Genomic DNA, 15226 nt, shown 5'->3' with positions numbered 1-15226 from the left:
GTCTGAGCTTGTGTGGGATGTGTAGCTTAGCTGTAGAGTTAGAGAACCCATCAGGACATTCCTGAGCCCCTTCTGCATGGGCCCACTCTGTAATCCCTATTAACATGATGTCACTAGGGTTGACTGGATAAAAAAGTGCAGAACTGGATTGTAAGGAGTAACTGTGGCATTTGGGGGGGGGGGCACGACTTTTTTTTTTGCTGTGACTTTCTTTTATCTTTCACTTTTTTTTTTCTTAGCACCATTTTAATCCACAGTTCAGTTGCTTGTTCAGTTGCTCCTGTTCAGAGCAGGAATGCCTCTGTGCAAAGGCACTCAGAAAGCATGGGGGAAGTTCTCTGAAGGCTTTTTGTGGAGCAAACACTGCCCCAAAGGTAATTTTGGCCAAATTTCCTACTATTTATGGAACTGAAGTTCATCACACAATTGCATCCCTCCAATCTCAAAGATCACATGAGACTCCATTGGTGGCACAAAGTGGGGCTCATTGCCTCACTCATCCCCTATGGGGCACTCTGGGGTTGGGTGCTCCTCCAGCCTCATTTCCCCTGTGAACTGAGCAGGACTGATTGTGCTGAACTTCAGAAGCCACCACAAGATGCCTGTGTAATTCCTAATGGAAACCATACAGGCACATTGAGGAAGCCATGCAACTCCTGCTACTCTTTAAGGACCATAATGAAAATGCTCTCCCTTTGATGCTCTATGCCTTTGACATAGAGTCAATCCATATCCAAAATCAAAGTCAAGTGTGGACTTGGGGTTTTGTTTTAAGGGTATGACTTGAAGTACAAGTGTTCTCAACATGTCCTCTAATTATTATTTTTCCAAATCAAAACTTGTTATGCCATGTCCTGGACTGACAGGTTGCATCCTGACTTTGTCTCTGGCTTTATTGTGCTGGAGAAATAAGTGGTGCTGGTAGTTGTAAGTAAAGTGCAATGGCAGTGCACCTGCTTGCATACAGGCACAGCAAAATGCAGTGGGCACCATTTGGGCATTGAGGCTACTGCCCTACTAGGTGATCCACTGGAAATAGGAGCCTTTCAAAGAAAGTTTTCATTTAAGAAAATCTGGGTTTTGTTAGAAGATTTTCGCAATTGAGTGATCTCTAATAGTCATTTTATTATGGCTTTAAACAGCAGTTAAAAGACTCTTGTTCTGTTAAAAAGCTGTGCTACAAGATGAAAAACCAATTCCATCCTTTGAAGGAAAATAATTATACCTGAGACTACACTTCATTTGCTTTTTTCTTTCTCTTTGCTAACCAAAGAGCTCTAAGAGGAGGGAAGGGAAGAACTTAAACACTCTCCATTCATTTTTTGCTGGCCCTACACCATAGACTGGCAGGGTGGGCTGTGGGTTTCCATGAGGGATGCCCAGTGCCTGGGCAGCACACAGGCATTTTCAGGCTGTGCATCCCCATCCCTGCCTCATGCAGTAGCCAACCCAGGTTGAGCTGCTGTGGCTGCAGCAGAGCCACACAGGGATGTGCAGGGCAGTGACCCGGCAAATGCACTCGGGTGTGTATCCTCACCCCAGACCACAGCTACATGCCGTGGGGAGAGAGGAGGGCAGGCAAAACAAATCCTCCTGTGGATTTCAGGAAAGTACCCAAATGTTTGGGAGAGGCATCCTAGAAATGCTCATGAGCATGTGTGTCTTCAAGGGAAAGTTTAACTCCTTTGTACCTCCTCAGCCACTAATAGATTTTGGGCAGTTGTTGGTTCAAATTCTTGTCTTCCTCTGCTCTGAGAATACTGCCTGTGCTACTCACCCCTCCTGACCTGGCTTCATGGAAACATTTATTTTTTTTCCTGCAGCTGCTTTTTTTACCCTCATCTTCTCCCAGGACTTCGCTGCTTTAGTCCTGCCTTTTCCCTGATACAGACCTGGTTGTTTTTTTAGTTTTCTGAACCATTCAGGTTGGGATAAACTCTGTTGTTGTCGTGCCCGTCTGTCCTCCTACCTCCATACATTTCCTCTCTTGGGTCTTATCCTAAAGCCCTTGGCTGAATTCATCAAGGGTAGTTCATCCAAGCCTTCAGACTTATTCCGGGGCTAAGAGTAGCAAGGCTGTGTGTCTCAGCATCTGGAGCTTCCAGATTTGAAATGCACTCACCTAGGTGAGAAAATTAAAATGTAGGCCCCTAAAATCAGGTGCCTGATGCCACAGGGTTAGATAGTCTCAACTGTTAGTCCCTTATCTCCACATGCAAAATCTTCTCTTTCCTGCCCTTCTATACCAACTGCTCTTCCTAAACCTGCCCTTTGTTTATGCCTTTCTCCACTGGTGTCTTCAGCCTGGTGGCTCAGTACAACTCTTCTCTAGGTGACTCTCTCGGCATCTCTGAACCTTTTCCACATGCTGCCAGTCACACTTGGAAGCCATTCCCTGTTGTAGAGCTTCCATCACCTTTGTTCCCCTCCATGTGACAGACCATCAATCTACCACAGCATGAAATTAAAACAAGATCAGCTTTGTGCCTCTAGAATCCACCCATTAACTGGCCATCACTGTAGAATATTTTGTAATAATTTTTTAAAATTATTATTTAGATGTGTTGTGGGATCTCTGGGGAAAAGACTTTGTTTTTTGTTTTTGTTTTGTTTTTTCCTCCTATGGATCATAAGAGAGTACAATAGTGTCTTGGCTTTGGGGAAATCTTGTTTATGCAGATCAGAAAGAAGAGCACTCCTGGTACTGACTTGGACTGGCATGATGCAGCATGACCTGCTTAGTGAACCTGAGGCTGATCTGAAATGCCCAGTCAGGATATGTGCCAGAACTTGCAGAGATGGGCTGCTGCTGGTCTGCTGCATAAGAAAGTGGAGCTGCTGTTTCAAAGATGCTGACCTCAGTGAGGTGCAGCAAAAATGAGGCAACGCTTGAGAGGGTTTTTGGACCAGTTTTTTGGACCAGTTTTTTGGACCAGTTTTAAGGTGATATCCCTCAAAAGAGAACAGAAAAAATATGAAAAGGAGAATCCTAAATCATGGTAAGTTGAGTGAGAGCTTTTGGAAAGGTGGGCTACCAAATTAAGCAATCCAGATATCAAAAAATAACTCAGGTTGAACTTTCATATTTTATCCCCAACCAAAATGATTAATTTTTACTTTCAGAATGCAGAATATAGTTACTTTTTTTCTCTTAAAATCTCAGTTTTAAAGGAAAAAGTTCCTCTAATAAAACAAAGAAGCAAAAAATTCAAAATCAGGACTAGCTCTTAACCTGGGGACAGTGGGGTCCCCCCCTTTTGGATGATTTTTGCAGGCTTTACCTGTCCCCACACTGCCCACCCAGTTGTGGCCCATGGCAGTGCCCAGCCCAGACCCCCAAACCACCTGCATGCCCACACAAGAGCCACAGCTGGGATTTGCATCTCCAAGGCTACAGAGTGTTCTGTGGCTGAGTGGACTGACTGAGAGATGTGTTGGAGGAAGTTCAAAGCTCCCCCAAACTCAGCTGTCCTCTGTCTTTGCTCATAAGGTGACCAGTGAGAATTTGTTGTTGATCCCTGTGACCCTCCCTCCTTGCCTTGACAATAATGGTGAATAAAGCAAATTTTTGTGTTGAAAAACAGAAAAGGAAAGCTGTATGGTCTTTTATCAAGTTTTTTTTTTTTTTTTCAGTTCTTACCTTATAATGAATAAATTATACTGTTCTTATTGTGCATGATTCTTCTAACACTTCAATTTTTTTTTTTTTTTTAGATTCCCCACCAGCTTTTCAGTGTTACAGCTACCGTTTGCCAAAACTGTTTTTAAAATGTGGACTTAAAATATTTTGACCTTTTAGAAACCCTAATCCCATTGACATAAAACATCAAAAAGCTTTTTTTTTTTTTTTATGAAATGATTAGTAAAATTGAATCAGAAATTACTTGCTGTTCTGCCATCCTCTTTATTCTTCCATCCCTAACTTGCTCTCTCCTTCCCACAATTTTTGGTTGCACTCTCTGCTCAGGGAAATTGCGGGTCCACAAACCTGTACCTGCCTCTTGTGATGAGCAACCTGAAATCTAAGCCATCAGAAATGGGATTTTATACCCTGAAATTCTCAGACAGGCCTCAAAATACAGAAGGACTCAGAATTGCACCCTTTGAAATAACATTTGAAAAATCAGAACTGGGGCCAAACCTCTTATCTCGGGATGCTGCTACTCAGTGGCTGGGAGCCAGCTCTGAAAACAAGGTATTTTTGGTAAAGGCCAATGGAAACAGGCAGATCACATTTCCAAGAGGTATCATCTGGTCGCCCAAGGCTTCTGAATCGGTAGGGAGGTTCCAGCTCCACATGTGTGTGACCAAGCAGTAACCCATATATTTCCACTGGCAGAAAGCTCCAGCAGAGCTGTAACACCTGGATCAGTAACTTACTTAGGTACTTATTAGCAGCACATTAGTAGAAAGACCTTGCAACAAAAGTGATAAGTGACAAATTTGAGGAGTTTTACAGTACTAATGCTTGTTATTGCTTCTCACAAAATGTTACCAAGCTTACAATAATCTTTACACTTTCAGCAAAAATGTGAACAGTATATTTGAATATATTAAAAAGAATTAAAAAAACATTTCACAAAAAACATTTGTTGCCATATGAAAGTCTTTCAGCAATAAATGCCCACACCAGTATTTAAACATTGTTAAAAGTATAATGATTTGTACTAATAAATTATGCAACAAGAGAGGTAAACAAAATAAAATTACAGTATAGCTCTCCATGTTCCTCCACTGAGCATCCGCAGCTCTCAGAAGCTCCATTTTAGATGACTAATTAAGAAACTGATATTTTCAGAGCAACAAAAATAAAAGCTTTTATTTGTTCATTTGAATATAAAACAGGCGTTATCACAGATGTACAAAGCGTACTGGTGGTTTAACATACAAGAAGGTTGCTGTCCTTTGCACATAAAAATTTTTGTTTGAATCTGTGATTGGCTGAGTTACATGAATTTCTCTAACCAGTCACCACACTCTATGAAATAACGCTGCTAACATTCAACTGATAAAAGGGACAGTCTTCCCTTGGGTAAAGTGTCAAGCAGGATTAAATATATATAATAAACAAGCACCATGAGGAATCTGCTCCTGTTTGATTAGTTTTGTGTTTAAATGTTCATTGTGTACCCTCTCTTTTTGTGCATGTGCATCGAGTTGATTACATGGTTTTGTCTGACTCCAAAAGCACAAGGTCACAAGACAAACATTTTATACATTCTCATGAATGGTTTATCTACAGTACAGTTTCTAATACAGAACAATCCTTCTTTATTGCTCAGTCTGATGGTGCTTAAATGTTTCCTTCCTTTTGCTTGCACAACAAAACCAGAAACTCAGTTTATCATTTCTCTTATCTCAGGATTTAACAACCACAGATGACAGGTTGCAGAAGAGAGCTGTTATTAACTGCGTTTCACAACTGCATTGCAGTTCTTTTATTCTCTACAAATGCAAAGTTGACTTCGTGAAGGTTAAAGTGATGCTTTGAACGACAGCAAGATTTGTTTTGCAGTACTGAGATCAGTGATAGCAGGACTTCACAAGTTAGTTCACACACTGCAATTATGTTTGTAATCAATCAACATCTCGTCTGAAACCTTACAACAACTTGCCATTAGGAACAGATTTTATTCTTTTTAGGGAGCAGAAAATGAATTTGACAAAGTATGGGATTGGTCTGCAGAGCATGAATAGGGCTATTCACAGGACAGTGAGGGCGGAAAAGATGGTCTGAAAGAAAACGCGTCTGACGTGGCGAGATGCTCTGTACTGTACATGCAGACTAAAACGTCCCTACCTCTTAAAAAGATTTTTAACACCCAGCATTGAGACTCCCTTAAACGTGATATAAACATGATTACATTTGCCCTGCAACAATCTTAGTCATGCATATCCGGTAATGAGAGCCAGCACATGAACGTCATTTGGGACAATAAGAAAAGCATTCTTGGACTGCAGCTGGTAAATCCCACTCTTGATCACAAACAGGTCAATTCAGTTACAACCACATGAAGGAAGGGGAAGGTTTTAAAAAACGGGGCATGGGGCGCAGGGAAGACAACAGAACTGGGGAATCAAACCTCTCTTTTATCCAAAGGTAGTAAAATGAAGGCAGCTGTGATGCATGTTTTCCTACTCTTCTCCCGTGACGGCCTCAGGCTGGAGACCACGGGACTCCTCCATTCTTTAAACAGGCAGATCGGTTCCTCTGATGTTTTAATGTGTTTAGGGACTAGTTAGCAGATGCACGATTCGTGCCAGGTCGGTTGTAGTGACTGTATGCTCCTCTCTGTTAAGGAATAAATTAAAGACCATCGAAACAATCGTTTCCGGTAAATGTAAACTGGATGCGTTGGCCACCGAGCTATGTGTCCTAGCTGAGAGGCAAATTGATAACTGTGCAAATAACCCCGAAATTTTTCCTTATAGCAATAAAAACACCAACTAAAACAATGAAAAAAATTGTGCAACAAAGTTCTGCAGCTAGACAACAGTGCTATTCCTCAACCTGCCTTTCTAAGTCTAACAAGTGTATGCACATGCCAGCACGAATATTTATTGTTGCCTCCATGGCAAAGAAAAGAAAATTATTGTAGTGCATTTTTAGTCTTAAATTCATTCACTGCCTTAAAGGCAGCAATAATTCCACTTGCTGGTATCTAGAGGATTCTTTTTGACAGGGATACTTAGCAATCCAGGATTGCTTTTTTTTTTCCAAAAAATTTGTGAGTAACATTTGATTATCTACAGTGGGAGACACCATGCAAGTGACAAGTACTGCATTTTAAACTTTAAAATCTTTTGTCATTAGTGAATTTATATTTCATATATATATATTTGATGTGATACTATCCACTCAAGATAATACAACACTTTGTTTTTATATTAGCAAACATTTCAAGAGTTTAATATTCTTGAATGTTTTTTCTCTTTTATACTTCTAAAGAGATCAAAATAAATTAAACGTTTTGTACATAATTACAGAAGAAGTAGTTAACTTATTTTATCTTTTTAGTTTAGTACAAAGATATTTGCAAGCTCATTGCCGAAATACACCTTATTTATAAATTTCTTCCATTCTAATGCTAACAGCAAAGGCTCTTTGGCCTTTGGGCTTTCAGCATCTCTGACAGAAAGCTGCAAGATTTCTAATTGAAAGGTGCTACTTTGGGTATTCTCCTCGTACCACTACATAGTTTCCTAAGATGTGGGATCTAAAATGGCTTCAGTTAGTAACAGATCTGTATTCATCAACTTTTTATGACACAGTAAAACAAATGAAGGAAACAATTACTTGTATTAGTATGCAAATTGTTTTAAAAGAATCCATTTGGAGGGCAGAATAAAAAAAAAAAATCTACTTCAGCTTACTTAATGTAAAATACAAAGCCACATTTACTCAAAAAGCAGTATTGTCCAATAAGCAAAACAAAAAAAAAGTTTAAAATGGGCTTTTCCAACACACTGAAGGGCCTTACCCCATAGTCCTTCTTTTCTAAAATTTAGTGGTAAAAGAAAACATTTCACATTTTATTTCCTGCCAATCGTGACTGCTTTGAAAAGTCGTTATAGAAACAGTTCCATTCTGATGAGTGTCAGCATCTTATCTGCACACTTTTTTAGTGGACACAAAAAAATTTTATACATCTATAGTAAAGTCCATGGAAGCTTTAAGGTACAAGACTACATGTTGTAGGCCACATAGATGGGATCTAGCTGGTCTGCCAAAAATCCATCTCGTAGGTGCATACGTTGTTTCTCTCCACGGGAGTTGATAGGAATTACACCAATGTCCACAACCACCACCACCCCTACAATCAGATAGTGTTCCTCCAGCACCACGTTGGTGACCAAAGGAACCAGGTCCAAAGCTTCTTGCTCTGATCCATCCAGCTCAACTACAACGACCAATAAATTTGTCCAGGTAAACACCGCACTGGAATGAAAGAAAAAAATAATATTAGTGGTGGACTTTTTTTTATCCATTTCATTTTTATCCTTTTCCTTGCACCTTGGTTACCTTTTGTTTGGATTCCTCGGGCTCCTTCTGTGGGCTCAGTACAAAGTGTAAGCAGCAAGAGAGAACAGCCCCGTGAGCTCTCGCTTTCAAATTGTTGCAATATTAAGTTTTGGGCTAAACTTTACAGAAACTTGCTGGCTATGTAAGGAAGTAGAAAGACAATGTGCAGTTCCCTCTGAAGCCAGAGAACTGCCCCAGCTCTGCTTTGTTCACAGAGTAAAGTTTGTGTGTAGAGGTGTCTTCTCTGGGGTTTTTTGAACAGCAGCCCAGAAAAGCCAAGGAGGTTAAAAGAGAAGGGACCAAAAAGAACAGCAGAAGAACAGTCTGAGCTGAAAGTTCTGTGGGATAAACCCTGCCTGGTGAAGGGGTGTGGAGCCCTGGGAAGGTACATGGCATAGTAGTGCAGGCAGCATGTGGGTCCCTGGTGGCCAGGGCAGGAGCATCCTCCTTGCACTGTCCTCAGCAAACACGGCTACGTGCCTTCTGGACTGGGCTGGCTGCTGTCCAGGCAGGTCAGAGCTCAGCACAAAAAAGCTGCAATTCTTCTGGACCAATTGGTTTCCACAGAAATAAGCTGTGTCTCCATCTGTTTTATTTTGGCTGTTTTATTTCTATTGCGTTTAAGGGGACAGGAGTTTTTACATTCCTGATTAATAGTTTAGATGGTCAAGGGAACACCATTATCAGGAGTATCTCCTCTTTGCTAAAAGAACTTTGTAAGACTCCAAAATTTTGGTTAAGCCCTTGAGCTGAAGCAGGTAAATTTTGGGTTCTGCTACCTGCCACCTTTTCTGGCTAAGGATAATGAATTTATCCTTCCAAACATGGAGGCTGGGAGGGTATCAAAGTCTGGTACATGCTTCCCTCCATCTTCCTCCCCACATCTCCAAGGTCTCCAAAGCCTCTGACATCTCACAGGAGGTCAGCACAGCTCAGCCACAAAGAGCAATCTTATTCTTCCTTGCAGGTGTTTAAGACACAGACAATGGTTATTTCTTTCTCTAACTTATTTCACAGAATAAATAATAATATTCCACACATGTAAGTCATACATCAAGTCCTGTACTTAACTCTTCTTTACCTTATAAAATCAGGGGATAACTTCCCAGACCTGTCTTGAGCATAAGGATCTGAAATTTAGAATACATTATGTATATAAGCCACCTTCAAAAAGACCTACTTGCCCTAAGGTCAATGCTTGATTGAGACAGAAGTGCATCATTTTAGTCTACTAAGACAATTCTGAATATCCCTGTACTGTGGAAACATATCTTACTTTGCCCAAAAGTTAGCTATGAAAATGTGCTCTATGTTGATGCTTGACAGAATGGATTTTATAAGAAAAGTACTTACTCTTAAAAAAAAAATTAATTTTCAGATCCTGCCAAAGTAGTATTTGATTGAATTCTTATGTGGTTATTGATCTGGAAAACTAATGAGCAGCCAAAGCAAGTCTGAACAGGGCTCTTTTGACTTATTACTGCTGTGAAATAAATTTTCATTTGTAATTATGTTTTCACAGACATTCTAGTAAGTTTTGATTGATGCTGCATGTTAACAAAGTAAAGTATCAGCCTGCACAGGTTACCATCTCCAGAGAGGTCCTAGAGTTTTTATGGATTGCTGTATAAACATCTAAATTAGTACTGTATATATTTTAATAAAAAAGCCTGGGGAGGTTTTATTAAAATATAAGATAGCATTTGGAACCATGTACTCCTAGCTTGTTACTTTGGAAAGCAATTAATAGCAAGATTAAGGAGCAGGTCCCTGAAACATAGCTTAGAAGAAGTTAGTTTGTTTGAATTCAGGAGACTGATTCCCAAAACCTTCATGAAGTTTCTATTAAGTCCCAGTGCCACTGACACTTTCAAGAGGGTTTCAATTTAATTTAAAACTCATTTCATATGTCATGTTTTTAAGTCACTGGTGACCACTGTAAGTAAAAGGAAATATTGCTTTTTATGTTCTCACCAATTAAGATGAAGATACATAGGCCAGCATGCATCACTTATGAATACATTAACTTTCTAGCCCTGATGAATACAGAAAAATCAAACTAAAAAACTAGGGACCCAAGAAGGTTGCCCTTCCTTAAGAAATTATGGAGTCACACCCAAAAGATGCAAAACAATGAACTGAGCTGGGAATGGTCCCTCCTGCTGCCTCCATGTCATCAAATGCTTTAGGAAAAACGAGGAAGTTGTTGAAACATCTCCAGAGAAAGAAGTTCCTAATTGTTTCCTTCTCCAAATACCTTGTGTAGCTTTACCTATTTGTCATTACACAGAGAGAGAAAACCACTTCTTAGCAAATTCCAGGAAGTTCTGTTTTATTTATCTTTTGAGGCTTTGATGTTTAATTGAGTCAACAATGTGACTTAATTAAAACCCACTCATTATTTTTCAAGATATTTTGTGGAATTAAAAACACTTTCAAAAATGCCTGGTGTAGGTGTAAATCACAATAAAAATGGACTGTGCCACTCTTCTGCTTGTTACATATTGAGACACAGGAGGCCCAGAGTCAGAGACCGTTGATTTTGTGCTAAAATTTTTTAAGAGAAAAGAATAATTTTAAATGACCTTTCAGATCTGATCCTCAACGACAGAAGTTGCCCAGCAGGATGACATGTCAGTCAACAAGTCACCACTTTCCTCAACAGTGTCAACTGTTACAAAATGAGCATGTGTTTCTTGGAGGTTGTTTTTACGATCTAACAACTGGACATACCCAGTACCCTTTGTTTGCAACAGGAATTGATGCAGTTAAATCCTTAATGGGTCATTGTAACCAAAACAACAACGGGCTCTAACAAGAAGAGAGATTCAGTGCTCCTGTCCACAGAAAGGTATATACAAATTATATATAAAAAGAAAGATTTAGCTGGCTATTATTTTGTCAAGGGATGTTTGACAAAGACAATAGAAGGATCTCTAAGAGAAGGTGAAAGAGAAGCTATATGAGAAAAGTCAAGGACAGTCAGGACAAGGACTATGAATGAAAATTCCATGATGTTGGCTTGAGAGAGCTGGTAGGCAGAGCATTGGTTAGGAAGAGGCTGGGAACTGCGAGCAGACCAGACGTTGTCACTCTGAACTATCGCGTGTCCCTTTTTGGCAGGGATCTCATCAGAAACACATCTAACTCATCAGCAATCTCTATGAGGAAAAAACCACCCTGAAAATTTTAAATATTGATCTTTGGGCAAAGGGTAGCAATAGTACAGAGCGCTTTCTGAATTCTCGCTCATGTGCCTTGTACATTACCACTCAGCTACTGGGAAAAGTTAAGGCACCGAGAATTATTTGCATGTACTTCTACATCTTTGCAGAAGTACAGAGGCCTTTTCTCTGGTCATACCAGCTTACCCCCAGCCCTTTTTTAGTTGCTGCTATCCCACTCAGGATTTCTGTGATCGTGGAACAAAAACGATCACGAAAGTGCTCTCACCAGTCGTGAAAACAGGAACATAATTTAAGCATTTTTGGGTACTGAAACCCACAATGACATTTCTGCAGTGTGATATGGCTACTTTATTCACTGCCCATGAGCTCATAATTTGAGGGGATGCAAACTTCTGACAAATAATTACTGCTGGACACATCAATTTATGAATCTGTGGTCATCTTATAATAAGGCAGTCCTTAAACAGCTTGATGTGAAAACTTTCCATCCACTGCTGATACTGATCTGATGCATTTTCAAGGGCAATTTAATGACATTCTTAAAGTGTTCACACTGGTCTATATAAGGGCACGGAATCTGGCTCCCTGTGTAATGGGTGGCTGGCACACGACTGAACCACCACTGAAGATGCTCTAGGGAGGAAGTAATAAGGCAAAATCTCAGTGACTGTCAGCCAAGCAACTAACTGCATTAATTTTAACAGACTTCTAAGAAAAAAGCAAAGTGTTTTACTGAAGAAACCAGTTCAGTTGCTGTGCTTCATTCATTATCAAGCTTCCTGCTCCAGGCCACACCTCTGCAGCCAGGACTGAAAAGAAAAGTGGAGAGTCATGTCTTATATTCACTAAATTGCTGCAGCTGTTGCGACAGGTTCATTTTGGTTGAAAGTTGAATAACTGAGCTGAGGTTGTGTCAAAACAAAACAACTACCTGACTCAGTCTCCTGATGCAAGAATAATGAAAAGCAATTTGTTCTCATGTTGGCCTCGAAAAATGATTACATTCTGTGTACATCCAAGGATGATACATTGATTAAGACAACATCATTATTAACTCATTGATTTACTGCTTCAATTTCCATTGTGACCTTGATTTGATCACTGCTGCATTTATTAATAACCAATTCAAAAATAACAGTGTGTTCACTAATAAAGTTTATTAGTGTGTTCATTTATTTGAAATGTTCGCTTGCTTACTCCTTTCAGTAACAACACCCCTAAGGTTTCAATGCTTATCAGGTTGCTTTTCCTGCTTGGAATGTACATCTCAAACTCCAAGAAACAGCTACTGACCTAACTGAGATCTGTTTGTCTCTCTCCAATAAAAAGTTTATCCCTTCACTTGTATTTAAAACCACAAAAAAAACCCAAAAAAACCCAAAAAAAGAATCATACTGAATGAACTTAGCAGAAAACAGTCCTTTCTGATTAAATCTGTTTGTGAAAAGTTTCCATCCTCAGGATACATTTGCAGCTGGGTTATAAATCCTGTGACCATCCCGACAGGCTATTTCCTGGATCAATTGCAATATCCAAGGAAAAAACCCAGATGTTATAGATATTTCAGCTTTTCGTAAGGGCCTTGGTGTTATATAATCCTTACCATTCCGTGATGCTCTTGTGTGCTCTAATTACAGAGGTTTCAATATCGATCGGATGGTACCTCATCCCTCGTAATTCCATGGCTTCATCTAATGCACCCACAACATAAAGTGCATCATGGCGTTCTGGTTGTAAAGGAAAAAAAAGCCAGTGATTCTATTCTCCAGTACATTAAATTACAAAAATGTTCACATTAAGAAATAAGTTAAATAAGTATAAGATAAGTTATCCTTGAATTTCTGAAACTCCAATGTGATTTCAGAACTAATGAGCATTTTCCATTACTGAGGTGCAATGCAGAGCAAAAAACAGAAGAAAGGAAGGAAGGCAGAAATACTATTCCCATTGGAAGACGACAAAGGTGGAAATTTTTATTCAAAGACAGTGGCGTTAATTCCTGTTTTTCTCTCACGTGGATGTAGAACAGACTCATTCTTTTTTTAAGGTGCTCTAAATAGACAATAGGTTCCTTGTTTCTCTCTGGTTTTTTTGAAAGAGAAAGGACAGACTTCATCCTAACAGTATGGCTAGGAACCCTACTTGGCCAACAGCCCCAACTGGCCAGCTCAGCCACCTCTGCTTGTGACTTGTGCTTCCCAAAAATTATGAGAAAGTAATATTTTCCCAAGCACAGACTTGGTGTGCCTGGCAGTGCTGGTTCACTTACATGAGTACACAAGACAGGGAATCTCATTAAAACAAGTAAGAAAATACTGTACCTTCCTGATAGAAACCCACACACCCCACAGCTTCTCCTGTAGGCTACTGCTTGTGTTACATTTCAGTAACCAGCCCCGCAGGTTTAAAGACAGCAAAATCTGAGAAATGGACACCTTCTGTGAATAGGTTTATGATAGAGGAATTATTAGAGAAGGTGGTGGTCACAGGAGGGACAGGGCTCAGACTCCCACCAGGTTTTTTCTACCTGCACAAATGCATTCCTGCGGACACAACTGCCAGAGTAAATGATGGCAGTTTCAGTTGCCTTTCATATTTTTCAAACTGAAGCACTGGACACATTAACAGTGTCAAAATGTCATTGGTGGAGGGGATTTATAGCACCTGAGGGGGAGCAAAGGAAAAGCAACTGTTTCGGCAGGGAAATCTCACCCTCTATTTTCTGATTATTTTAACTAAGGTTTTTTTGCAGTTCTACAGGTTTCACAGATTGAACATGTCAGGTACCACAGGTGCAGAGATGTGGTGTCAGCCTCAAAATAATCCAGATTATTTGCACAGACCTGGATGGCGGGAAAGCTCTTACCTCCATTTGCATCTGTGAGTTCTGTTCTTCTCAGGAACCCCAGATAGCCAGTTCTAGCCCAAATAGTCTGTGTGTCTCCAAAGCTGAGTCTTGAATTAAAATGATCTGATTGCAAAGATTCATCTCCATAGATGGTAAAATACCCACTGGCGTTGTGAGTGCTGTGAACCCATATCTAAGTTAAAAGCAATTATACTGGTATTAATTAAAGTAGCTTTCGAGAATGAAGCATTATTGAAAATTCTTGATGCAAATACTTTTAATTATAGCTAGAAAATACTATAAATGCCTATAGACCACAGTGCTCTTTCTATAGTCCCCCCCTCCTGGTTCAGTGTATTTACTCCAGCAGAGCATCCTCCATGAACACAGACAGACAGATTATTTTAAAAGGTGAAAGCCAGGGACCTACAGGGAAAGGTTCATTTCATTGAACTCAAGGCGTCATGGAAATTTTTATGATTTCAAATTAATGAAATCTTACAGAAACACTCAAATTAGATTGTAGTTTTAATTATGACTAAACACATTCTTCATTTTGTTAACTAGATTTTTAACTGCTTGAAAACAACATTTTTTCCTTACTGTAGAAAAATAAAATAAATTTGAAAAACATATAGCCTTGCTAAACTCAGTTAATGGGAGTATTTCAGTGCAATGAAGTACAATGATTATAGAGAATAGCACTAGAAAACCATCTAGCTGAAATTAGACTAATCAATAAACTTACTTTTCATGTAAGTTTCCATCAGAATTAGCAAAGCATCAAGTATAAAATACAGTTAGTAAAAGCACATTTTTTTCATTTTTTTAACTTAAGCTATAATTAGCATTTAGCAAGTATGTTACTAGCAATTTTAATAATGATACAAATATTATGCTCCACACTTTATATACTATAAAGATCAGTAGAACTCACTATTTTCTTAACTGGGCATTTGATAAGATGTGTTATAGGAAATCATTAGCATGCATGACAATAGTTTTATCTCTGCAATTTAGTTCAGAGCATACAAAGTTCAAGTTCTCATCACTCACCTCACCAAGATGAGAATCTCCTAAGGGTCCCTTTGTTTCTGGATTAGCAATAATGATACGTACTCCTGGGAGGATCTATTGAAAGAAAACATGAGGTAGTAAGAAAGCAGG

General features: G+C 39.4%; 1 protein-coding gene across 5 annotated transcripts in view; it reads right to left on the bottom strand.

The window, feature by feature from the left end:
* Positions 1 to 4451: 4451 nt before the first annotated feature.
* Positions 4452 to 15226, bottom strand: part of DIP2C (disco interacting protein 2 homolog C) — a 310777-nt gene continuing 300002 nt past the window's right edge. For all 5 annotated transcript variants that reach the window (XM_027648510.1, XM_027648512.1, XM_027648511.1 and 2 more), the window contains 4 exons: positions 15116 to 15190; positions 14078 to 14252; positions 12815 to 12938; positions 4452 to 7939 (listed from right to left, as the gene is read on the bottom strand). In XM_027648510.1, coding sequence (XP_027504311.1) covers positions 7687 to 7939; positions 12815 to 12938; positions 14078 to 14252; positions 15116 to 15190 — 627 coding nt within the window. In that variant the 3' untranslated portion in view covers positions 4452 to 7686. The remainder of the gene's footprint in view (positions 7940 to 12814; positions 12939 to 14077; positions 14253 to 15115; positions 15191 to 15226) is intronic.

This window comes from Corapipo altera, unplaced genomic scaffold (assembly GCF_003945725.1).
Source record: "Corapipo altera isolate COAL_440 unplaced genomic scaffold, ASM394572v1 47, whole genome shotgun sequence".
Taxonomy (NCBI): Eukaryota; Metazoa; Chordata; class Aves; order Passeriformes; family Pipridae; genus Corapipo; species Corapipo altera.
The sequence above is the reverse complement of the archived record's forward strand: the minus strand, read 5'-3'. Positions and strand labels throughout refer to the sequence as shown.